Below are 27,242 nucleotides of genomic sequence, written 5' to 3'. Positions count from 1 at the left end.
TTAGTATGAAATCATGACAAGTGCTACTGAAAGTCGTATCATTGCCAAAATTCACTTCTTTTCACTACCCTCACTTACTCATATGCCCACCGTCGCTGACACGCTTGCTCCCTTCGGATCGACCAGCTCCACCCTGCTGGTTAACAGTCCGTTAGATAACATTCGTGGTTTTTAGTGGCCACCTAGCATACATTGGTCTGTTTTTTGCACTGTAGTTTTTATGCCATATATACGGACATGGTATTTGTACGCAAATCATTTTTTTTTTTTTTTTTTTTAGGTATTACTTTTGATGGTTTCCTTGAATTTAATCTATGCCAAGTGAGATACTTTCATGTCGTCCAGCACAAATCATGGGTTAAGTTCCAAAGTTGCACATCAGTTTCCAGGAAATTTTATAAAATTTACAGGGAAAATATGGATAATTTCATCGTTTGTGTGCTTGATAAGGATCTCGAGAATTTTTTTTTGTTCTATATAAGCGGTTATAAACATGGGAGTATTCGGCGAGCGGAGGGAACTACTTCGCACAATGTAACGGAGTTGCATTGTGGGCAAGAAATGAGCAATGCGGGTAATACGTCCAAGGGTACCTCTGTTTTAGATTCTAACCTAACCTAACCTCTCCCCCACCTCGCGATGTAACGGAAGGAAGCCTAAAGTCAGTTATGGACGTAAAAATTGAAAAATTATAAATTTTAATAGCTTTTATTAAGATTTTGGAGAAAACTATCGGGCGTCCAACTTCGGAATAAATGCCCAACTCATTTAGTACCCAACAAGAAAGAAATTAGCGAGAGTTATAATTTTTCAAGTTATTTCAAGTGGTGGCCCGAAAGTAAACGTGAACGCCAAGAAGATTCAAGTTAATACGATTTAGTGAAAAAAGACAGCATATATGGAATAAATTTACAGTTCAATTCTTATTGTAAATTTATACCTTTCCTACTTCTATACCTATTTCTAATTTGTGTACTTGCAGATAATTATTACAATTCTTTAAGATTGCTACATTAATAACAATATTAAAGCTTACATTAGCAATTTAGTTATGCTGATAGAATTCATATACTTTTTTTCTGTTTATTGATTACGTGCAACTACACACGTAATAGTAAACTTATAAAAGTAATAATAACAATAAAAAAATAGTCACCTACTTTTCACGTGTATCAGTTTACAAACATACAACGGATGTTGGATTTCATTTGATAAAATAACAGAAGAGTTGACAAACGAAAAACAACACTCAATGTTGCAGACTAGGAATAATTTTGTTAACTTTTAATCGTTACAGATTTTTTTCAGAATTTACAGCATTTCTTCAAATTAAACAATAATTTGTGATTTTTTAGAAATTAAATGTTTTTAATAATAATTTTTATCTTTGATATTGCATTAATCACATCTCCGATTGTGTAAGTGTAAGACTTTTGACAAGTTAGTCTGGCATTCAATCTCCGAATAGGCACAATTTAGTTAACTTTGGCTTGCAACCATGAAATTTGCTCCGCCCTTGTGGTAGTATCAACATGGCGGACAATGGGGAGTGCAAAATTGACAGTTTTGGATTATTTGATGTAAGTTTCTTTTTCATAATATGAAATTAGCAGGAATTTTGTAAAAACAGTGAATAATGCAGTCTTAAATATTCATATATAGCAGGAATTTAAAGTCATATATAAGTAAGTGACAAGTTGATCACAACTCTACATAGGCGTAGTTGTTCTTTGTCTAAATGTAGGTAAAAGTAAAGAGTAATAAAGTCATTACTATCTGGTAAAAAATATGTTTAGTATAATCCTGTGTAGCCTTTTACTGGATTAGCTTGATAATAGCCTGTTGTTAACTATTTGATTCCACTATTTCATTGAACAAAAGATAGCAGTACGTAAGTCAATATAGTATGGAACTCGCGGTTTAAGAAACGAACTAAAATTAACGTAAAAACATCCAGTGATACATGAATATATCAACTATTCGAGCTTTGTAGAAATGTTTTGTGTTGTTTCGTGATTGTGTATATGTGTGTGAATGCTCCGACGGGAAGTCGCCACGTTTACGTGCAGAAACATACGGGATATCTAGTAGCAGACGATGGGAATGCTCAGACACACTAATTTGTGCGATTCTGTGCGCAGCGTATTTTGCAAGAGAGCTCGATTGTCAACAAATACACGTGGTTAGTTAGTACTACGCGTTAATGGCAGGCGAAAGGTTGTGGTGCTTCGTTGCAGTAGCACAAACTGTGCTTTGATGTAAAGTTAAATGTTAGGTTAATGAATGTAATTTAAAGTCTAGCCGTAATAATGATGTCGTACGGTTATGTCGAGGATGATAATGAATTTTTGGATTTTAAGGAGCTGGAAGAGCAGATCACTCAGTTCGTGGACCGAAGTGAGTTGACAGATATGCTTCGTTTGCAATTAACGGAAGTGGAAATGTTACAGTCAATGTTTTCCAATCCAGGGGAGTTCTGCATTGATGATCCGAGTGTTATTGCCGATATAAACGATTACGTAGATGAGAAATTTGGAGTTTTTCCAGCTCAACTTGATTTTACTATCAATTTGGTATTAAATAATAAGGTAAGTCTGTTTATTATTATTATTATTATTATTATTATTATTATTTATAGCTTATAGTTTGTTTCATTCTTCTATATAGTAAATTGGTTAGCATGTGTAGTTCTAGGTTTGATTCTTAGTAGTAGCAAGTATCTATGTTGATTAATGTTTGTGAGATTATTAGTGTGTTATTTGAATTAAAAAGTAAAGAACTCCGCTCTAGCAAGCCAGAAATAATTGCATTGAGAGTTGTAGTTATACCAGACCGCTTAACACCATTTAGACGACCATAGATAGCCCTTAATTTTATAGTTCGTTTCTAACAGTAGCCTTTTTTTAGTACGAATTATAAATATATGTAGCTTGTTGAATAGGCTGCTATAGGCTCCGTTTTTTTTTTTTTTTTTTTTTTTTTTTTTTTAAGGGGAAGGAAGTAAATTGGCTTGTGAGACAAGTGATTTTGTATTGACTAGAGATCAAGAAATTCTTTTGATTTTTTCAAGCTTCTAAATCACTAAGTCTGCGACTTTTTCAGTTCGTCGTCGTCTTTCCGTCCCCCTGTCCCCCCACACTTATGGGGGTCGAAGTTTCTGATGAGTTTTGTCCGTAAAGCCCTGTCCCAGAATTCCTCCCTTGTTAGACCTTTCGCTTTTTGTTCCATTCTACACCGGTATAATAATTCTTACTTCTGAATAAGTTGAGTGTGGTTAGTTCAGGTTAGGCTACATAGTGCGTGGGTTTAGCCCAGCGGAGCTTACCAGAATTTAACCCGATCTGTCTCCTTGAAGTCATTACTACCTATTTCCTTCTTGGTCTCCCTCTACCTGTCTTCCCATACAACACTATTGTCATCACTTATGACCACAGTCGTTTGTTTTCATTAGATGGTCATATCACTGCAGTCTCAGGCCAATTTTTTAAAAAAGATTAACATCCTACAATTATGCTCAAACACTAAGGGAGAATGTGATGATGAGATGAATAATGGTGGAATGAGAAATGGGAAGAAACGAGAGAACCCAAAAAATCTACACACACACTGTGTTAGTATATCATAGAGCCCACTTAGCGTGAGCCTAAATTGACCCAGAGACCCACGCACCCGAGGTGAACTTTCTACCACTGAGCCACTGCGGTCCCTCGTAAGGAAATAAGTGTCTCACAAATCTGTGAAGGAATGAAATTTAAGGAACAGAAATACATTCAGAAACAGATTTCTTTTCATTCCGTGTGTTCCATTTCCAATATTTGCATGTGTTTCTTCATTAATATAGACAAACCACCGAGGAACGTTGTTGATTGGGAGATCCCAGGTTCTAGTGTCGTGGTGGGCCACTCTGACTTAGGTATATGCAGTTTTCCTCTAATTCACCGGACGAATGCTGGATTGATACCTTTAAATGTATCTTGCCCGATTTCCATTCCTATGATTGTCATTTGATAATTACTTAGGTGTAAATTGACTGCGAAGTTTGTATCTGGATGTTTGTAACTATAGTTCGATAGAAATTAAATCAAAATTACAAGGAACACATTTCAGATTCGAGTTTTCTATATTTCGATGGGTATCTTATTGGGTTCTTGTGATTTCAGATGTCTGTAACACATCAGAAATTATAAAAGTCGAACAAACTATAAGTAAAATCACTTAATAGGGAATGAAGGTTAATACCGTTGGATACTTTTATTTTAGCTGCCTATTGAACACACGTGGGCATTGTACTAGAAGTAGAAACAGGCAATCAGGAGTCAAAATCAATGTCTGTTCTTGAGAGAAGACGCGTCGTTAAAAATTAAAGTTAAGGTAATTCAGGGGCGGATCCAGGAACGACTTCTGGGGGGGGGCAGTGGGTTGTCATACTGCTACTTTTAAGGGCTCCAAACTTTGAGAGGGTTTTATTTATATATATATATAAAATAAGAAAGTTTCCTCTTCTGGGAGGGCAATCGCCCCCCATCCCCTGAGGTAATTTCTACACATTTTATCGTTATAAGTTATATACAAAAAATAAAACTTCTTTTAATTTTAAAACTTTCTTCCTGTAACTTGTAGCAATGAAATGCTACTTTTTAGTCTATGTGATTTCCCTCAACAGCCACCTCGTTGCATAGGATTTCCATCAAGAACCGCCTCTTGTTGCATGTAACTTCCCTTAACAGCCACCTCTTGTTGTAATTAAATTCACTTAAGATATTTATACAGTTTGATTTCCGGTAGAAACGAATTGCGGAATTTTTTAAAGTTAATTTCATGGTTTTCACTGCTTTGTTTCAGATTCCATAAAAATTAACACTGCTATTTTAATGTGTTTCAGTCGATGTAAGGTGATCAGAATTTAAATTTACAAAAACGGGACGCATATAAAACGAAGGTGAGGAGTAGGAGTGGTTATGCCTCTGATTTCGAGATTGCAATTTGAGCGCTAGCAGTGTTTTCATTCTACAAAACACAGAAGTAACCCATTCAAAAGTTACAAAAATGAAATGAAATATTTTGGTCTAACATCCCACGATAATGCTCTTTAGGCTAAAGGAGACTGTTTATAAAGCAAGTGAATGATGATGGAACAATGGGTGGAAGGAGGAAACGGGAGTAACCCGGGAAAACCCATGGACATGATGTTATTCATTACAAACTTAACTTGTCCGGAGATCCACTCACCAGAGGTAAGCAAGCGCTCTACTAGTGAGTCGCCACCATGCTTCCCTCAAAAGTTCCATACATGGCCAAAATTTCCAGTGAGTGTTCGTACAAAAAGCTCGATACACGGTTATTTTAAGGAGAGAATTTAGAATTTGCTCTGATGATATATATTTTGAATAAAATTATAGAACACTGTTATGATTATTTTCTTTACAACATATTTATTATTAAAATCAAAAATCAGCTTACCGTACAATAATATCTCTATATAGGCTATGTTTAACCTTTTCCTTGCATAATTACAGATTACTAACCATAAAACCTTTTCAACTAGAATCCACTAAAAGCAATATTATATTATATATATATATATATATATATATATATATATATATATTGTTTGTATCATACTTGGAGAGAACGATCCATTGAAGTTTTACAGTATTTTCTTTGAGTACATTGCTCTGTCCTGATCATACCACCCTGTCTGGATTCCGCATTCTTTAGTATACTGCCGGGTTCAATGATAGAAAACTGCTGAATTGAACCTAGGAAGTGACTTCTGAATAAAATCCAGACTACAGTAAGGCTAATGATGATTCTGGTTAGAACCTCGGTCCGACGTCTTTGTGATCTGAAGTGAAAAGACATCCAACGAAAGGAGAAGTAGTGGGCCCGGTATGGACAGAAAAAGAGGTATGTACACAGGGTCTCTCTAAGAATGATATAACTTTCATCCTAGGCCAATAGAGTAATTTCACAATAGGAAGGGAATAAATCCGTGTATTAAAAGGTATAAATTTGAGTCTGTTCATTTAATTCGCTTAAATGTTAGTTCATCAGTGCATCCCCAATTCCTTACTACTCTCGCATAAGACTTGCCACGATCCCAATTAAGCAATATATATATATATATATATATATATATATATATATATATATATATATATATATATATATATATCCAGAAACATCATGACTTCTTTTTCTTCTTTTTTCCTCGAAGGCATGTGTATTGAACCATAACCGTTTCTGCCTACAATAAAACACTTTATTGGTTTTTGCTCTAAAAAGGGACATTTAGCAGTCTTGTTTGAGAATTAGAAATTACGGGATAGTAACTATATAGTTGTTCTAGGATAATCAGTCGGGTGAATTCCACATCGTCCAACATTTCGAGAACTGCCAACATTGTTGTAGCCTTCAGGGTAAAGTGTAAAAACAACGTTGGCGGTTCTCGAAACGTTCAACGTTGCTGGGTAATTGCTCGATAACAATTATATTCATCTCGACACCAGGAAAGGGGCAGTTCTCACGGGGTAATAGTTAAAGAAAGAAAAAAAAAAAGACTGTTCCGGTTAAAACGGGACGTCTGGTCCCAGTGGCGGATTTAGGGTTTTGTTTTGAAGAGGCTATGCATAACACGGGAAAGCACCGGACAATTATCCACCTGAGTTTGAGAATAAAACGTAGTTTAATCGATTGTCTACTAATATTCTAGAAGAGAAACTAAACTCGTATGTCGGTGGGAGATCTTACATCCCCTTCCCTCCAGGCAAATCTGAAATTACGCTCCTGCAAACACGTTGAATATTTGTAATCTCATTTCAACTTAACTGATTTCAGTTTAGAAAAAATGGAAATATTCAGTTTTAGCTGTGTACGTCAGTGGCGGAGCTACAGGGAGGCAAGGAGGGGCGGCAACTACCCCGATATTTTCTCTCCCCCCTTCGCTCCTCCATTTTTCTATTGGCGCGGTGGCTCAGTGGTAGAGCGTTCACCTCTGGTGCTTGGGGTTCCGGGTTCGATCCCAGCCTCCGCCAAGTGAACTTTGTGGTGAACAAACACCGTGCTCGTGTGTTTTCTCGGGGTTCTCCCGTTTCCTCCCACTTTCTTCATTCTACCATTTCACTCATCTCTCAATCACCGTCTCCTTTAGCCTAACCGGCATAAGCGTGGGACGTAAAACTTAAAGATTTTTCCATTCTACAACCGTGAATAATAATATTCAAAGCAAAACAAGTGTGGTTGCTTCGCCACCCCAAAGTTTTTCTTGCCTTCCCCTCGTGCTACTCTACTCTTACGAGCCCAACGCCGCAACTGGTACGTTTATACCTGAAAGAAAATTTTGAGACAAGTTGAAGCTGAAATATACTGATTGCAGTTTTAATGACAAGAATTGTAGACTGGTGAATCTTGTGTAATATGAGATATTTACTGGTACACAAAAATTTAGCAGTGAATCTAGCCTTTTATTCATTCATATAAGAAAAAGTAAGCATCCGCTTGGCCTGCCTGATTTCCCGGGCTACTTATCCCCCCCCCCCCGCCTCTCGATTTTTTAAAATTCAAATATCAACATTTCTTTGTAACTGAACGATGTATATATTCCTTTGCTATAATAACTTTAAGTCCTGTTATGTTGATATCCGTGCAACACCAATTTCTCTTATCAGCTCCTCTTAGTTTTGTGTTACTAACGACGGCCGACTTGAATCACAACTAACAACAGTCGAAAGTGTGATAGGAGAAAGGAAAGAAAGTAACAACTAAGAAAAAGAAACAGAAGAGTAGAATGGACGAAAAAAAGAAGAAAAGAACACAGTTCTTACACGGAATTAGATTTGGGAAATAGAGTATTATTTCTGAACAAAGAGCGTAAGAAAATGGAAAGTCAATAAAATTCTTACGTTACAAGTAATAAGAAGGATTATTATTGTCCATGGAATGCGAAACACTAACATTTATTTCAGGTAGGGGCTTGAGCCCGATAGCCCCTCTAAATACGTCACTATATACAGTATCTGTGAGGGCTGGGTGCATATGTGAATGAAATTTATTCCCCTTTCCCCGCCGGGAAGAATACTCCATTCGCGCGCTATACTAAAGAGTAAAAATGACTATTCGAACTAATCTATTTCCACGTCGTATTACTTACGATACAAACGTGAAATATGGATAGAAACCACGTTTTTTTTTCTTTCTTTTTTCGAAAACAAGGAATGGGAAATTATTTCTTAAAGCACCTACATGAAGAGGGTTCAAAAGTTTTTGCCAAGAATGATGTATCTCATGAATCCTAGAAGTTAGAGAATCAAACTCTGCATATAACTACTCCATCAAAAATAATTTCCCGAGATTTCGGGAAAAAAAAGGGAGTTATGTCTATAAAAATCAAATTTCTGTTCTTGAAGTCCATTGTAAGGATTTGCTTGAGTTAGGTGTGAAATTCGGTATATAAACACTTAATGAAACATAACGGAATACTTGCGTTAGGATTTTCAAAAATTATGTTCATAAAGGGGAAGAATTTCTGTAATATTCTAATGTAATTTCTGCTTTTATATTTCTGAAATGTCCAATGTAAGTATGTACTTTACTTGGAAGTGTTAAATTCAGTATATAAATTTATAATTAAAGATAAGAGATATGTGTTCGCATAGTTTTTGAAAATTCTGTTTGTGAAGGGGAGAAGAAAGAAACGACTTCTGCAATATTCAAGTTTTAGGGTTTATATTAATTAAAGCTTAGTCTTCCGTTGCGAAGAACAGGCAATTCCGCTACCATATACAGGGTGTTTCAAAACAACACCGACAATGTTTGGGAGGTGGTGATTCCTCACACCAAGATAAGACAAAAAGTATAGACTAACCTGGGTGCACAAATGCTTCCATTCGGAGTTATAGGTTGTCGAAAAAAATGAACTTTGAAAGTCCATAGCTTCAATAGTATGGGACCTACCGTAGTTGGGGCAAGACTTCACTTAGGAACTAATATGTGCCCTATCTAAATACACCAGTTTTAGAATCCTGCGGTATTTCTGCAAAAAATTTTATAGAGGTAGTTGGTGAGTACTTCAAATTGTATATCCATAGCCAAACTCCCTCTATAAAAATTGTTGCTTGAGTACCGTAGGATTCTGAAACATATACATGTATTTTTGGATAACGCACATATTAGTTCCTAAGTGAAATCTTGTCCCGATTACGGTAGGTCCCATAGTTTTAGATCTACGGACCTTTAAAGTTCTTTTTTTTTTTTTTTTTTCATGTTTTTGGCAACCTATAACTCCGGAAGGAAGCATTTGTACACTCAGGTTGGTCTATACGTTTTGTCTCATATTGGTGTCAGGAATCACCTCCCAAACATTGTTGTTGTTGTTTTGAAACACCCTGTATAACTGCAGCCTATCAAAGGGGCACCCATGGGGGGGGGGCATCCGCATCCCCCCTCCGAAAAATAAACACTTCCTAATTCAACATACATTTGAATACTTTCTCAATAAAACTATACTTGTTTAACAGGGAAATCATTGATGTAGTTTGAAAAGTCTCTTATAAAAAGAATGTGGTTTATCATTTTTTTTTCTGAAAATGTAGGTGGAAGTGTTTTACAATTATTTATCGTATTTTCGATTGGAATAATACGAGTTGAATACGGCATAGACTTAGTGGCTTGTAGTATTAGAAGTCCCGTCCCCAAAGCTTGGACCTCTCCTAACAAAAATTTTTGCGTGCGTGCCTGCAGCCTATAGAACCCAGAGGTTCATCGCCAAATTCACAAAAGCTTTCCATTGAGTTCTGTCCTTAACCCACGGGATCTAGTTTCTAGTTTGTATTCCTATTTCTCCGAGATCCATCTTAATATTATCCTCCCATCTGCACCTAAATCTTCCGAACAATCTTTTTCCAGTTGGGTTCCCTGTTAAAATTTTTGAATGCCTTTCTACTTTCTTCCATTCTGTCTAAATGGCTTGCCTGTCTGAGCCTTTTAGACGTAACAGTGTTGGGTAAATGTACCAGTACAAAGCATACAGTTCTTCGCTTCCGCATTTCCGTGCCTCGTGGGTCCGATTATTCGCTTCAGCATTCTATTCTCAAGTACTTTCAGTTTGCTTACATTTTTTCAAAGTGAGAGACCATGTTTCGCAACCATATAGTACAACAGGCATAATTATAGTTCTATATATATTTTAAGCTTCAAATTCTTCGACAGAATTCGCGATGACAAGAGAGTTTGGACTGAATAATAACACGAATTCTCTGCTTTCAGCGGACATTTAATATACGTAAACAATGGCAATGACCTGTGTTGTAACCGTACATCACTGAACCAAGAGCCTTCTGGCCAGTCATAGCACTTTACGGACTACCGCGAGAAACCTAGTTCAGTTGAGAGGTTACGTCTCGACAGTTGCTTGATTAGGACAATGTTTCAGAGCTCCTAAATAGAGAAATTATTGTCCTAACCTCGCTTGGGTGTAGGTGGTCCAGGTTTTGTTAGCCTGTAGACAAGGGCGCAGATTTCTCTAAATTTGTGAGGGCCCATTCAGATGCAGAAAGCATATATGAATATTTTAAGACAAATTGCATTCAAATTATGCCAATTATTGTAAATTTACAAATACAATGGGGGCCCGGGCCCCCTTGCCCCCCCAGGATCGGCGCCCTTGCCTGTGGAGCATATCCAGGGATGTAAAATTAAAAGTTCGTGTTGTCCGCGACAGGGACAGATCCAGGACAGACTTCTGGGGGGGCGGTGGGTTGTAATATTGCTACTTAAAGCTACTTCTAAGAGCGTCAAACTCTGTTTTATTTATATATAAAGTAAGAAAGTTTCCTCTTCTGGGGGGCAATCGCTCCCCCCTGGATCCGCCACTGGTCCGCGACTAGTTATTCTTAAATCTACGTGATTACTATAGGTTAGTGTGATTGTGTTAGACTACAGCAGGATAGCTAATGTGCGCGGGGTCCAGATTTCGATTCCCGGTGGGAGAGCATTGACTATATTACAACATTAGTTTGGATTCCACTTTAAATTGTAGGCCTATGTTTCATATAGCCTCGACGCTTGAGAGGGAAGCTAAGCTTTAAGAAACAAACACCACAGCAAGAAGAAAACAAGTATGTGAAGCCACATAGAATTTAATACATAGCCGGAGCCTTCTTTGAAATATTCGGAGAAGTAGTCCAGTATTATATCATCATCATCATCATAGGTATTCTGCCGTAATTGGCAGGTCACTTGCTGCAACTGAGAAGCTTCCATGCCCCACGGTCCTCCGCTAACCTCTTCGTCTGCACGTACGATTTTTCTCTTTTGATATCGTCCATTGATTGTAGCCCCCTGAGCAATAATTATTTATGCGGATTGTAGTATGTAGGGTACTGTAAAACTCAGGGGCGGCTTTGGGATTTTAATTTTGGGTAGACCCGCTCCCTCGCTCATGGATACCTATATACATATAACAGTAGGTAATATTCATTGATATTATTGAATATATACATATAAGCCATTGAATAATTTGACTAATATTCTGATATGGTTGAGGAGACGCGGTGGCTCAGTGGTAGAGCGTTCACTTCTGGTGCTTAAGGTCCCTGGTTCGATCGCAGCTCGCGTCGTGTGGACTTTGTGGACAAACACCGTGTTCATGGGTTTTCTCAGGGTTCTCCCGTTTTCTCCCACTTTCCTCATTCCACCATTTCATTCATTACTCATCATCACCATCTCCTTTAGCCTAACCGGCATAACGTGGGACGTAAAACTCAAAAGATTTCATTTCATTTTCTGATATGGTTGACGTAAGTAACCATCTAATTATGAGGCAAAACCTTAAAAATACATAGCTTTAAACTTGGACCCCCCAAAAAATCAGGCTAGTTTAATACATACATATACAGTGTGGCCCAAAAGTAGGTATACGGAACCGTACTGATCAGCTCATTGCATTTTATATAATTTCTTATTGTTTTTCCTCAGGTAGACTTAGTTTCTTAATTATTTGTTCTTAGTGTCTTGTTACTTATACCTCAGGCTCGGAACAGCCAAAGCAACTAAACTAAAGCTAGAATGTTATACTTGATCAATGCAGATCTGTATATGTACTTTTGGCAACCCTGTATATTTATGAAAACACACGTTATTACAAATTATGTTGAAAAGCACGAAATGAAACTGAAATTGGAAGATATACCTATGACTGTAATTAAGCAATTCTCAAACCAACGGTTTCTTTCTCGGTTGTACAGTTACCAACCATCCATACCGATTTTGTCGGGAGAGTCCTGGACAGAGTTTAGATGCCCGGACTCTTGTTCAACAGTCTTGGCATTATTATAACAATTAGAAGTGAAGAGAAAGAAAATGGGTTATGAAATAGTCAAACGTAAAACGCGACCAAAAAAAAGGATACCACAGCCACCTGTTCGCCATCTGCTCGTTGGTTTAAAGACCTCCGAGCTTTGAAAATTATTTTTCCATGGTTGAAGCTACTTCTTAAATAATTATCTATCATTTATATAGATAGTGGAAAATATATTTACTGTTTATTGTATCTTTTTAGCGTTTATATATTTTTCAACATTTTGGGGTAGGCTCGTGCCTACCCGCCCTACCCACTAAAGCCGCCACTGGTAAAACTGTGAACTGCTATATGAAGTGATAAAAATTATGTACACTCATGTCCAAAATTGTCGCATGTCTATAAATATGTTGTTGTAGAAATTTAATTTGATAACGAATTCGCCCGGTAATTCTTACAATGTTAGTATGTGTATAATCGGCAAAGACATCTCTGTGTGGCAAATTTCATGTGAAAAGAGCAGTAAATAAGATTGAAGCGCTTGGAAGATAAAGTTGTTATGTTACGTTTTTCGAAATGTTGCATAAGATGTTAAGTGTTCTATGCTACTCATGCTACCTAACACATTATTTGGTGAGTCCTCGTCCTAGTGCAGATATTTAGAAACGATGAAGATGGTTCTTCAAGATAAGAACTTGCATCGTTTTAGGCGACGTGGAAATTCGCGTAGTCTCATTTCGCCTAAAATGGTGACAAGGGAATTTCCGAACCAAAGAGGAAATTTCTGTTATTAACCATCAGAACTGCATAATTGTGAAATAATTATTTGTTATTCTTCTGTTGCCGGTGATGAAATGTATATACAGACCATAAATAAATAAATACCCCCAAAGAAAGAGCATAACCCTTTGGGGTCTAGCCTCTGTGCTAGCATTAATTGAAAAATAAATAAGTGTATTATTTCACAACTTACATAAATAATGCAATATTTTAATATAGCCAGGAAATTCTCAACCAATTCTGAAATTGTAATTAAAATTTCCTACGGTAATATGTATTATTTTTTTTAAATAATACTAATTAGCTTATGTTTGAAAAAAATATTTTATGCGTTCTTGTATTCGCATTTAATTTACGACAAAAAACTCAGAACAAAAACAGGGAAGCTAGATAACAGACTACTAACGAGTGATTATATATAACATGTATTTTTTAAAATAAATGTTCGAAAGACAAAAGCCATGGTGATTGGAACGAAGGTGTCGGTGTCAAGTATAGAAGAACGGGGGGGGGGGGGAATAGAACAGTTGACTAGTTTTCGGTACCTGAGTAGTATTATTAATGATGATGTGAAGTGTGACCGTGAAATAAAAGCAAGGATAGGAATGGCAAAAGAAGCCTTTAGGAGGAAGGAAAAGACTTTTCTGAGAATTTGAATAACGGGGTGAGAAAAGATTCATAAAATGCTTCGTGTGTAGTAGTGTACTCAATGGGTCAGAAACATGGACATTATGCAAAAATTATGAAAAATAAGTGGAGGCTTTTGAAATGTGGGTGTGAAGAAAAAAGAGAATTAGCTCGTCGAGCTGAAAACGAATGAGAGGGCGTTAGAAATGGTGGGAGGAGAAAATAACAATTCTAGATATTAAGAAGAGGAAGAGAAACTGGTTGGGGCATTGATTAAGAAGGAATTGTATCATGAGGGACATGCTAGAGGGTATGGTCTCAGGAAAGAGAGGGAGAGGGTGAAGAAGACAAATTAATGGACGATATCAAAACAGAAAAAATCGTACTTGAAGACGAAGAGGTTAGTGGCTGACTTTGAGCATGGAAACTTCTCAGTTGCAGCCAAGTAACCTGCCAATAATGGCAGAATACCTATGATGATATTTGTGTGGGAGTGGGACTCTAGATTAGTATTTTTTTTTTAAACTTACTTGACGAGGAAATGGAGTCAGTCAATCCCAGTATTGTCTACAACTTAACAGCAGCGTACGATTTAAAATTTATATATATACAACAGTATCTCAGTGAGTAAGAAGGTGGATGCAGTAATTCATAATCGTTTTGTAAGGATTACAAGGATTTTAAAACAGTTCGTTGTGAGTGGACGCCATTTTGCTTCACTAAGGCACTATTTATTTTTGTCGTTGGAAGCGTTACAACTACGCTAGAACGTTTAAACCATGGATGAGAGGAATATCAAGGGGGTTTCTTCTAGTTTTAACATTTTCTTTCTTTTTTCTTTTACTATTCGCGCAGTAATATGTACACAGTTTAACATGGAACCCACCTCACAGATGTCGAACTGACTCGAAAATAAACTACATTTTTTGTCTATTTTTTTTTTCAGACTATTCTAGGACATACTAAAGAACTCCACGTGGCTACGAGGTTAAGTCGGAAAATAAAGTTTCCTTGGAGGTATGGGCAGGTGTGTACTGTATACAAAGCAACTAATTTAATGCAAAAGTAAATAACAAGGCTTACTTTATGTATCCACATAAGAACCAAATACATTAGTCCATGTCATACGCTTTACAAGGTGTAGAAACTCCTCTTTGAAAAAAAAAATGCGTTTCCTGAATACGGATAGACTATTTCACTTCATTATTGGTTCAAAACAGAGAGCATTCTTCAAAGTTTGAAAAAAAAAAAATAGAAGACACTGGGCCTGAGGTTGGAACTCTACGGCACGGCAGATGGGCAAGAGGGTTCCAACAGAGATGGCCACCGAAAAAATGAAAATGAAATGAAATCTGAGTTTTACGTCCCACAGTTATGGCGGTGAGGCTAAAGGAGACGGTGATTATGAGAAATGAATGAAATGGTGGAATGAAGAAAGTGGGAGGAAACGGGAGAACCCCGATAAAACCCACGCACACGGTGTTTGTCCACCACAAAGTTCACTTGGCGGGAACAGGGTTTGAACCCGAAACCCCAAGCACCAGAGGTGAACGCTCTACCACTGAGCCACCGCGGCCCCAAGAGGTGGCCACCGAGTGTGTTCTGGCATTGTCGTTCTAAAGGAGAACGCCAAAAGTGAAAAGGCTAGGCCACGTTCTGTGAGTACCACACTGCGGTGTTGTCCTGTGTGTTCCATACTTGCCAGGCATAAAGTGGGTCACTCATTTGAACTTTGTCAGCACTACAATAGTGTAATCTGCGGGTTCTTGGTAGTATATATCCAGGTTACGTATGGATTAGTCTGTGTTAAATCCATGTCTTGTTTGTTTCATTGCTTTACGATTTCTTGGTGGGAATAGAAGGGGGAGCTTATTTCCCGACATGCTGTAGTTTCTAAATAGCCTGTTCCTGTTATTTATCGTAGTTGTTTGTGTTTTTATAGATCCTGCTCCGAGCAGAAAGGCTCACAATTATTAACTCAAAGTATATTTCCTAAAGAGTCAGCGTAATTTAGTGGTTAGAGCAATGGACTCACATTCCGCGTGGTCCCGGGTTCGTTTCTCAGCCAATGCGTTCCAATTTTCGGCGTCCACCCAGTGTCGTGAGCAAACTGGAGAGTCACATGAATAAAAGATATGACAGCCACTAACTAGGTCAAGAAAGCCGCTGATATGCCTGTTAGAGACATATGTTCGTCATCTAGACTGAACATAGTTCAGCTGGTTGCTAACAGATGGAGTTGGAGCAGCTCAGGTTCACAAAAAGGGCTGTCACGCCAAGTGGTTTGTTTTCTTTATGTTATTTTCTAGATAACAGTAATTTTTCTTGTAAGATGAATATATTATGAATAACTTTTGTTTTCTTCTTACATTTCAGGCAAAGTTAGAAGTATGTGTAAATCTTCCACACGATTACCCTGCCAATGAGCCAGATATATTTATACGCTGTGATAGACTAAGTCGAAATCAACAGCATATTTTAAATAAGGATTTAGCTAATTTTATATCTTCGCTGGATCGAGGAGAAATTTGTATTGGATCCGCAGTTGCCTGGTTGCAGGAGAATGCATTGAACTATGTCAAAGTAGAGGATCCAAAACCTGTTCTACATAATAATGTGGAAGAGTCGAAGGAGGGTTTCTTCACGCGCTATTGGATCTATTCGCATCACATCTACAGCAAATCGAAACGGAGGGAGATTTTGGATCTAGCTCATGAATACGATCTCACAGGATTCTGTCTACCAGGAAAACCAGGGATAATATGTGCCGAAGGGGCTGCCAATAACTGTGGGGAATGGTGGCATAAGGTAAGAAGAGTAGCATTTTAAAAATATATTTGTATTTATACTTCCTGAAATTACGACTTGTCCAGAAAGTAAATTTCCGTAGGATAAGAACACAGAAGACGTAAATAGCCTATTGCAGCGGATACAGCACAAATGATACTACTTTTCAACATGTTCACATTCAGAATTCAGACAATTGACATACCATGGGATCAACTTCCGATGATCCCACGGTAAGACAAGTGGACAACTTTAGTATTCTGGTGTCCACTTGTCATTCCATGGGATCAGCTTTAGTATTCCGATGTTGTAACAGTCGGCCGCCTATGTCATCCGTACCAGTATATGAGATCCGTCTGCAAATGTTCATCATTACCAAAATGTTTACTGAACAAGAATGTCTTGAGATGTAAGACGACCTGAAAATCGCTCAGAGGACTATACAGCTGGTGACAACCCATCTTCTGCAGTTGTTCCAGTGGAACTTGTTTGCCCATTCATAGTATAGTTCGGATCTTGCTCCCAGCGATTTTCATGTTTTACACCTCAAGATATTCCGGTAAGAATTTTTAATAATTAACAATTGCAGACTGATGTCATACTGGTTCTATTCCCAAACAGCTGACTTACCACATCGGGATTTAAAAAAAAAAGAAAGTTTGATCTCGCACAGTAGGACAACTATCCGAATTCCAGTGGTGGATATGTTGAAAAGTAATTTCACCTGTATTATCTGTGGCAATTAATGTTTCAAGGTCACTATGTCGTCTTTATGTTTATTGCCCTAGGGAAACTTACTTTCTGAATACTCCTCGAACTTAATGACAGAGTTAGTAATGGTCTTTTATCAAGATACTGTGTTAGTATTCGTCATTGTTGTACTGTAGACATAGGATCATGAACATAAGTAAAATCCGTGTTTGACTTACACATTAACAGTTTCAAATACCGCTGCCAAGCCATTGTAACCTGTCTTGACCAAAGGAGTTCTAGCCCACTTACCGTAATGTAGCTAAGCAGGATCAGTACGGTAGGAGTATAGTTGTCAATTGCTTCACTTGTCGTTAAAATAGGGTTTTAACGTATATCAAATTGGAAAGAATCTGTTGTTTCGGAAGCGGCGAAACTGGTTTTTCCTTTATGTCAGCGGAAGGGAGATAGCAGGTAGCAAGCAAGACGACTCAAAGCTGAAATAGTTGAACTTGCAAGATTGAAAAAAAAAAAAAAAAAAAAATGTTGTATGTCCCTTTCAAGACTATGTTTACATGGAGAAATATTATAGGGTTAAGATTTTTTATGACAGCTACAAGATTCATGTAAAATGGAAACGCGGTCTAAGATACAGTTTTCCACAGCTCTATTTTGCTGCTGTTTGTCACAGTACAGTAGATAGCCAATTATCCGAGTTTCGATTAACCGAGTTTCCGTGTTATCCAAGATTAATTTAAAAAACAAAAGAACTTTTTTAAAAAACTAGTCTGGTTACAACAAGTAGTCTAGAGGCTTTAGTTTCAGCAATAAAGCGAAAATAAAGCTAACGTAAAGATAACGATCCCCGCCCGACATTGCCACATTTAAGCCAGCAAGCTTTACTGTAATTGCTGCACGTCTTGAGTATCAGTTTTTGCGCCGAAGTCATAAAAAGACTTATTTTGTCGTAACAACAGAGCAATGTGAGCGGCGGTGAGTGTTTCTTCTAGTTCTCGTGAATATTTGTAGGAATGGTTGGAAAAAGGAAACGTGTTGTTTTATCATTAGAAGATAAGCTTACAGCTATTAGTCGATTAGATCGTGGGGAAACTATCAAGAAGGTGTCAAGAGATTGGTAAAGTGACCGGAGGGAATGGCTAATTTCTTATGTACGTATGTAGGCATTGTACTGTATGTTCAATAAAAATAATAAATACAGTAATAATAAATAAAAATAATCAACAAACAATAATAATAAATACTGTACAATTTTTGTGTGAATACATCAGTGTTAACAAAGTTTTTGCTTATCCGAGTTAGATCCGGTCCACATTAACTCGGATAATCGGTACTCTACTGTATTTTCATTGCGGATTTATCAAATCTTAGTATCGTGAAGCTTGACGCAGCAGTTAAGGGTGGTATCCAGGCATCCGTATTTTTTCCCCTGTGATGAAGTTTTGTATTCGTGGTGAGGCGTTTCGTCCCATATTCTTGCTGCTCAAAAGAATAATCATTTTCATAAGCATTCTGCCATTACTGGAAAAAATGCCGGAACTGAGAAGCTTCCATGCTTCAGACTTCCGTTAACCTCTTAGTCTTCGAAAAAAAAAAAATAATAATAATTCTTGATTATATGTCAATTTTGGTGATAATGAGAAGAAATCAGCAAAACAACCCTCTAGGAAACTGCATTAAAGTCGAGTTATGGCAGACTGCACGTATTCAATAGAGCATCCATACAGGAAATGAAATAAAATAAAATCTCAAAGTTTTACGTCCCACGTTTATGCCAGCTAGGCTAAAGGAGACGGGGGTGATGAGAAATGAATAAAATGGTGGCATAAAGAAAGTGGGAGAACCCCGAGAAAACCCACGAACACGGTGTTTGCCCATCACAAAGCTCACTTAGCACGAGCTGGAATCGAAGCAGGGTCCTCATGCATCAGAGATGAAGGCTCTACCACTGAGCCGCCGTGCCACCCAGCATCCATACAGTAAATTCAAAAATCCAGCATTTGTTTTACAGTAACTCTATAGTTGCTAGCAGCCAGAGTAGCTCTGCATAGCGTAGTCGCTGACGCTCTCGCTTTTAGCACGCTGGTGGGGACATTGAGGCGAAAAAAAAGTGTAAATGGCTTTTCCAGCAGGAAACATCTTGAGTGAGATTTTTCTGGGTTTTTTCTTATTCACACCAGTGTATGACTATGAAGCAGTGGCATTGAAGACTGTTTGCAAGTAGTGCGATCAACGATCGAGGCACCCTTCGATGTCCAAAACTTGAAAACGTGCAAAAAAGTGACATAAATGATTTGTTCAAATAGGCGAATGACTATTCGAGAGCTTTTCGAAGAACTAAACATCTCGTATAGGTCCGTGAAAAGCATTGTAATCGCCGATTAAATGGGCAGATAGCTTTCTTTGTCATCACGAAAACGCGCCGAGCCACACGTTGCTTTTGATCTGAGAGTTTTTGGCCGAAAGAAAAGGTATTCCTGTCTGTCCACTCCGATGTGCTCTCCAGATATAGCACCATGTCACTTCTGACTCTTTCCAAAAATTAAAACCATACTTTAAGGAAAAAAATTTTGACACCATCCCGGACATTAGGAGGGCCACGACAGAGCAGCTGAACGCTCTTCCAAAAGAAGCCTTCCAGCCATGGATTCAACGTTAGGACAAGTGTATTGCTAGCCAAGGACAGTACTTTGAAGGAGATTAAATCAAATTTCCTTGTCAGCTTATTACTTTAATTCTAATAAAATTATTCACCGTATTTTTTGATGACACCTCGTATGTCCACTTTAATGTGTCTTCTAAAAGCAGAAGTGATACAAGTTTTAATACCACTTTCGATTTCAATATTAAATGAGAAAATATAAAACAAAACTCCTTCATATATTGTGCACGTGGCATTGTTACTTGTTTAAACATATTATCTTTCCCCCACAAACAAGAGAAGAAATGAATACTATGTTGTGAGGATTATCTCTGGGTTGAATTTGCAACGCAAACCGTTCCATATATTTTTGCATTGTTTTTAGTGCTCTGGAAGATTTATACTCGTGTATTTTGACCTTGGAATGCCAAGGTGAAATATATGCACGGAAGAGCGATTATGTGTATCAGTAAAGGGACGATGTTAAAGAGAAGACTGTTTGAGGGTGAGGAGAGCTAACTTGTTGACATGATACGTTTTTGTTTCGTTGCTTTATGTGTGCGTAAGATTATAATCACGGAATTTACATAATGACCGTTCACAGCAACACGTCTCTTTTCATGTTACGTTGACACTCGTGGCACACGCGGAAATTCAGTGAATTTATAAAATGGCTTGAATGATTCATTCAGTACACTTTGTGACTGATAAGACAATCCATACACAAGAATAAATTCATGTTTCCTGTAGCAAATCAATTGAGAAACAAGCTTTATTCAGCACTCATGGGAGCGAGTGGTTCGTTTTGATGTTAACGGCGTGAGAAGTTGCGTATTGCAAAGTTGAAAAGAGTTTTTTTTTTTTTTTAATGTTAAAAAGGAAGCACGCTTCCATTATCTCTATAGGCCTATATAAGGGAAGAAATCCTAACTAATTGATGCGTAGGCCAGACCATAAATTGCTATTTTGCATCGGGCTCGCACTCACTTCTCAACTGGGCTCGCGCTTACTCGGACTCGCTTTCACATCTCTCAACTGGGCTCAGTCACTTGAGCTCACGCTCACTTATTTCATTGGGCTTGAACTCAACTCGGGCTCGCGCTCAATTATTGAACTCGAGCCTGATTGAGCGTGAGTGCCGAGCTCGGGAGCGTCGGGCTCGCGAGTGTGGACACCAGCGCCGTAACCTAGATTTTTTTTTCTTGGGAGGGGACGCATTAATACGCGTATTTGGGCCTCCTAGAGATTTTCCCCCTAATTCTTGCGCCTCCTCTCTCCATATTTCTTTTACTCTATGGACCCCCCGGAGCCTGTGGGCCCTTCCGCACGGCAGGGTCTGCGGGGCCGTTAGTTACGTCGCTGGGACTGTTTCATACATGACGAAATAATTAAGGGAACAATATTGACAAATCTCAAAGCCATACGAACAAAAATTATTTCTAGGGGCCCCTAATATATATTAAAATGGGTCCACGATTTTTTTATTTATTTTTATTTTTTATTTATTATTTTTTATTTATTATTTTTTTTTAACCTTTTATGCGCTGTTTTGTTTATGTAATGTAGAACCTGTTTATGATTTCGTGTTCGTATTGTATGTGGAGTAAGAAAATATTGCCTTAAAATTTGCCCCCCTCGAACGGTGGGAAGCTTTCCTGGGGGAATGTTACCCCATGTCCCCCACAAGTTACGGCCCTGGTGGACACCTATGGGCCTGACTGCTTATTAAGCTAGAAACGGGGAAGTTTTGAAAGTATATAGATTTGTGGCGTAAGATACCATTGAGGGATTTTTTTTTTTTTTTTTTTTTTGTAAATTCGGGGTTTTTGGAAGGGAAACAAAGATGAAATGAAATCTTTCAGTTTAACGTCCCACGATTATATATCCTTTAGGCTAAGGGAGACGATGATTATGGCAAGTGAATGATAATGGGAGAATCTGTGGAATGTGAATCTGGGAGGAAACGGAAGTACTCCGAGAAAACCCACGGACACTATGTTGTACATCAGAAATTTATTTGGCCGAAGATCGAACCAAGAATCCCATACACCAGAGATAAGCACTCTACCACTGAGTCACCTTGCCCCCTGGAAGGGAAAGAGACGCGGGCCGCAATTATTGGAATATATCCATACCTCGGAATACATTGTTGAACCCTTCATTAAAAATAGTTAAACATGAGTTGCGGAATTTTGTATGTTCTAGAAGGGAAGGAAATGTCTAGTGTTAAACTTGCAGCCACATACTTTTCATTTAAAACAATTAAACAAGTATTTCGGAGTTTTAGACTTCCAAAATGTGCTATGTGTTAAGTATTGGAAGTCATAAGACGGGTCGATCCCACTTTCTCCCAATTTTCTTAGGCCCCGCAGGATTTGGACTTGCATAACTGATACTGTAACACATACCTAAATCTCCCAAAGTTATACAAAAGTGGCGTTGCTGCCTGCACGAGTGTCGGTGCACCTGACAGCCGGGGACGTACAAAAAAATATCAATACAAGAATATATTAAATTAATATTTGTAAAACTGCCCGTATTATTAGACTAAATTTACAGAAAAGTTGGGATTTCGGGGAGCCTGGACCCCCAAGGCCCGCCTAGTGGGTACATCCCTGCTGACAGCGGTACCAGATTTAAGCTGCTCTAGGCATGGGTGTTAGCCCCCGTTAGTAATAGGCCATGTCATTTATGATGACGCAAAGCTCCCTGGCAGGCTAAAGCCATATAGATCAGTGATAATGGTAGAATGAGGGAGGAAACGGGAAACCGCGAGAAAACTCACGCACCTAGTGTTTGTTCCCTTGGTGAGAGTCTCCGTGAGACCTGGAGTCGAACCAAGGATTCTTTAACCAGGGTTTGTTAGGTACTTGAATTACTGTCATCGCTAATAATCTGTTGTGCTAGTTTTCAGAATTTTTTTTTTTCTATTATACTCAAATAGTCCCCGGTCTCCCCTAATATGAGGGTCATGCAGAAAGTAAAGACCATTGAGTTATACAACATGAAAGACAGTATTTATTGGAAAAATAATTCTATTACATACCTGAAGCTTCCTTCACTTTACTACATGATCACCACCTTCATTTAAACATTTGTCGTATCTGTTCGAGCTTTAGAATTCCTATGTTATACTCTTCTGCCGCCACTTCATTTAGTCAGGTGGTCACTGCATTATTCCCAGAAACTCTTTCAGCTTATGGAAAAGTTGGAAGTCGCTAGGAACAAGGTCCGGACTATAAGGTGGATGATCAAAAAATTTCCATCCGAAATGATCCAACAATTCTTGAGTTGCTGCAGCAATGTGAGGGCAGGCTTGTCTTGGAGAAGCACAATGCCTCGTGTCCTGTTTTGGATGGTTCGCCGTAGTCGTCTTAGAGTCTCACAATAACTATTTGCATTGATCGTAGTGCCTTTTGGCATGAAATATACCAAAGGAACACTTCTGTTGCCATGGCCTTTCGTGTTGAGAGAGTCTGAATTTTCGTGGTTGTTTGGCTGATGAGGGATGATGCCACTCAAATGATTGGCGCTTGCTCTCTGAGATTATGTGAGAGGCCTAGGTTTCATCACCGTCGCAATCCAATCAAGAAAGACTTCTCCATGCAATGACCACCTCCCTAAATCAACTGGTGGCAGAAGAGTATAAAGGGGCCCATACGCACACACATGCATGAAGAAACCTTCCAACATGCATGAAAAATAATAAAACAACAGGTAAATTGATCGTTTATGCATGTTGAAAGTTTTCAAAATCTTCTGTAAACACCCATGACGGTTTTGCTGTTCTTCATGCATGTTTAACATGTATGTGCTCGTTCATGCAAGTTGGTTGTTTTATATTTAGTTTCACCAATGACGACAGCGAAAGAAATCACGTGATTCTTTCCTTTATAGTCGATTCATTCTTCTAGTAAGTTGGGCAGCAAGTTAGTACGTGTGTGGCCAAAAAAAAATCTTTCAACATGCATGATGAAACAGATCTTACATGAAAGTTGGTCATGCAAGTGTGTTAGTCTATGGCGCCCTTAATATGGAAATTCTGAAACTCATGACCAGATACGACAAATGTTTAAATGAAAGTGAAGTGACTATGTAGAGTAGTGAATTGAAGTAACATTTTTTTTAATAAATATTGTTTTTCATTTTGTATAATTAAACGCTCTTTATTTTCTGAATGACCCTCGTATATAATGATGAACTACGTGCAATTGCTCACTTTTCGCTTGTACTGTGAAATACTTCTGTATTACTTTAGTTTTTGTTTATTTCAGGTGAAATGCATGAACTGGAAGAAGATAATGTGTAAAAAACGTGAGTCTTTCCCCATTGAAGATGAGAATGTGGCTTCGCATCGAAAATTCGAGACATTTCAGGAAATTTCGTTCGATACCAACAAGTCGAAATCAAGAGACTGTCATATGAATATGGGAGAACTTTATCGCTACCTTCAAATGCACGGCTGTGGTTACGTGTTTAAGGATTATTTTGGTGTGGACGGACGAGTCAGCTCAAACCATACATAAATGTTTCTACCTACAAAAACATGTACAGAAAATAAAAGACAGGCCTAATTAGGATTAGTGGATCGAAATGTTATTAATTGCTCATGCATTTAACAATAAAATAGAGGTTAAAATACATAAAACACTCGAAGATGGCTTTTTTTGTACTTACCTGTATGGTCGCGAGTGATGGATGTCAGATTGTAATTTTCGGAAGTTCTTTTGACTATCCTGTGGGATTGTAAACCATGGACAACTTTGATTTGCTCCACGAAAGCTTCTACCTTGTGACTTATTTGTTGCATTATATCATCATCATTTCCTAGGGGTTAAAATGTTTTCTTATTTAATATAATAATAATTATTATTATTATTAAATAAAAGAAAAACTAGTCAATTTTTTTCATGTCAAAAAAATTTTTTCTCGATGTGGTAAGGAAAAATACAGGGTGTTTCAAAACAACACCAACAGCGTTTCGGAGGTGATTCCTGACACCAAGATAAGATAAAAAGTATAGACCAATCTGGGTGCTGAAATCAGTCATTTCGCAGTTACAAGTTGCCGAAAACATGGAAAAAATTAAATTTAAAGGTCCTTAGCTCCAATACTGTGGGACTTATGGTACTCGGGTTAAGACTTCACTTAGGAACTAATATGCGCCCTGTCCAAATAACTGTTTCAGAATTCTGCGGTACTTCCACAACAATTTTTATAGAGAGTTGGTAAATACTTCAAATTGTATGCTAGTAGCCAAACTCCCTCTGTAAAAATTGTTGCGTGAGTACCTTAGGATTCTGAAACATGAATATTTGGATAGGGCACATACTAGTTTCTAAATAAAGTATTGAATTGACTACGGTAGGTCCCATAGTTTTAGAGCCATGGACCTTTAAAATTCATTTTTTTCATGTTTTCGGCAGCCTGTAACTCCGAAACATTTGTGCACCCAGGTTGATCTATACTTTTCGTCTTATCTTGGTATCAGGAATCATCTCAAACGTTGTCGATGTTGTTTTGAAACACCCTGTATATATTGAAAATAGAAACAAATGTGTTTGTTACAGTTGTTTACAGTTTTTTTTTAAAAAAAAAGAAAAAAGGAAAACAAAATAATTATGTAAATATAAAATGTTTTATACGTTTGTTACAGAAAAATTAATGTGAAAAAATGTTTTTGAAGTCTACAAGCTGGAAAAAAAAATACTTTTTTTTTACGTTACAAGTGTTGAAATTTGCTGTTGGTAATTGTATAGTTTATTTCTATTATTATTATTATATAAATGGTGTTATTTGTGGTTGACTAAAATCTCTAAAGGTTTTTCATAAAAAAAAAAATGGAGATCGTATCGTGTGTTCTTACCTATTGTTCCCCTGTATGTAGTAAATTCAGTGTCGAAAACATCTTGAAGGAAGCTTGCTGTTTGTTCGAGCAGCGTGTCAAATGGTATTGGCGCTGCTGATGTGTTCCAGTGTGTTGGACAAAACACAATCGTCAAAATGGTTACTAGTATATGCAGTAGCAGACGGTTCATTTTCTCCCCCATCCTTTGTCATCCATCTGAAATAAAATGGAATTGATAAATGCACAAATTACTTTGAAAGCTTATTATTATTATTATTTTGTACTTGAATATTTTCACATGTTTTTGTATGACTATATTATTATTATTATTGATTTTTGATTAAAAAATGATTTTTGAATTTATTCTGTGGGGTTTATTTTATTAAGTGTGTATTTTATGAACCTCCTAATAGTATCCTGACATATATATAAACTGACAAACATCTGTGTACATATTATCTGTCTATAACTTGCTTGATACTAGCAGTCATTCAGTTCTCAGTTGACTAGGGTAGCAGTAGCTGATGTGGACCAGTGGTTCTCAACCTGGAGAACGTGCCCCCTGGTGGGTATGAGGAGCGAAGAAGAGATCGTAAGCTACTTACAGAAATAATATGCATTTCTAATTTTAAAAATATATATATATATTAGAAATATTATGACGAAGAAATGTTAAATACCATACAAACAAAGTAATTTTAGTAAGAACTGAAATTTCACCAAGAAAAGCAAACAAAATATAGCACTTCAATGGTATTCAGAAGTCTTACTGCAAATAAGTATAAATTGGTGAGAATATAGTAATCATCATGGTATTATTATTGTTACCGAGAATTCAATATTGGATCAGAAATCATAGTAAGCAACTATGACCAACGAGCGGGGAGGAAGGGAGCATTGAGTAAACAAGGTGTAGAACTACTGACGTAAACAATCCGTTATAATGTAGTTCTTCAATCTACGACCTATGAAATAACCTGTAATAGTTTCATAATTTCGTATCTGATAAATAACTCAAATGAATTAAGGTCAAGTCACCCTTACAGCCTATCCTGTATATTGGGTTTTCTCTATCAGGCATTATACAGGGTAATTCAGAAGTGGGCCAAAATGAAATATGATGAGAGCTCCCCTGTAGCTAAGCGATTAGGGTGGTAGACCCGGGTTCGATTCCCAGCGGGAGCTCATGTTTGGATTCCAAGGTAAGCTGTAGGTGCACGTCTCACATAGCCTCGCTGCTGAAAGGGACGTTAAACAAAATAAATTAGGCAAGAAGAAGCAGGCGAGAAGACAGATCATGTGTGGGTATTCAGGAGAGCTGACAGCAGCAACAAGAAAGACAAATTGAGTTCAGTTCATCAGAGGACGCTGCATTCATTTGTGTTGGGTGGGATTCCCAATCCAACGGGGATGGATTATGTGTATGGTGTGCAAACTGTGGTCACATAATTCGTGTGAAGGTGTAGATAGCGACGAACACGTTTACTTTTATAACTACTGCCAGCCGTAATTCAGTGTACCCCATTGTGCACCGTGTGTTCACGTGCATGCGAAAA

The 27,242-nt window shown here is 37.7% G+C and overlaps 2 protein-coding genes across 4 annotated transcripts in view; one reads left to right on the top strand and one right to left on the bottom strand.

Annotated features, from left to right (window-relative positions):
* clos (closca) overlaps nt 1-27,242 on the bottom strand; it is a 208,931-nt gene that overhangs the window by 133,895 nt on the left and 47,794 nt on the right. The window contains exons 2-3 of the mRNA XM_081737704.1: nt 25,705-25,902; nt 24,516-24,665 (exon numbers count right to left, since the gene is read on the bottom strand). Coding sequence (XP_081593830.1) covers nt 24,516-24,665; nt 25,705-25,888 — 334 coding nt within the window. The 5' untranslated portion in view covers nt 25,889-25,902. The remainder of the gene's footprint in view (nt 1-24,515; nt 24,666-25,704; nt 25,903-27,242) is intronic.
* LOC145669526 (RWD domain-containing protein 2A) lies at nt 1,434-26,049 on the top strand. Of its 3 annotated transcripts, XM_081737706.1 has the most exons (5): nt 1,434-1,580; nt 2,361-2,588; nt 14,649-14,729; nt 16,079-16,510; nt 24,113-26,049. In XM_081737706.1, exons 1-5 carry the CDS (start codon nt 1,533-1,535, stop codon nt 24,362-24,364), a joined length of 1,041 nt encoding a protein of 346 aa, XP_081593832.1. In that variant the 5' UTR covers nt 1,434-1,532; the 3' UTR covers nt 24,365-26,049. The 3 variants fall into 3 exon arrangements, with proteins under 3 accessions (XP_081593832.1, XP_081593831.1, XP_081593833.1); XM_081737705.1 differs by lacking the exon at nt 1,434-1,580 and having other exon boundaries at nt 2,175-2,588; XM_081737707.1 differs by lacking the exons at nt 1,434-1,580; nt 14,649-14,729 and having other exon boundaries at nt 2,178-2,588.

The sequence above is a fragment of the Thermobia domestica genome, chromosome 14, assembly GCF_964235325.1.
Source record: "Thermobia domestica chromosome 14, izTheDome1.hap1.1, whole genome shotgun sequence".
In the NCBI taxonomy this organism is placed as follows: domain Eukaryota; kingdom Metazoa; phylum Arthropoda; class Insecta; order Zygentoma; family Lepismatidae; genus Thermobia; species Thermobia domestica.
Note: the sequence above shows the minus strand (reverse complement) of the source record. Positions and strands in the feature narration are given on the sequence as shown.

Excerpts from the sequence above, each read along its gene's own strand:
- LOC145669526 (XM_081737705.1), top strand. The coding sequence starts at position 2,310 with ATGATGTCGTACGGTTATGTCGAGGATGATAATGAATTTTTGGATTTT. Across the intron at positions 2,589-14,648 it reads ATTTGGTATTAAATAATAAG|ACTATTCTAGGACATACTAA; the intron begins GTAAGTCTGTTT and ends TTTTTTTTTCAG. Across the intron at positions 14,730-16,078 it reads TTCCTTGGAGGTATGGGCAG|GCAAAGTTAGAAGTATGTGT; the intron begins GTGTGTACTGTA and ends CTTACATTTCAG.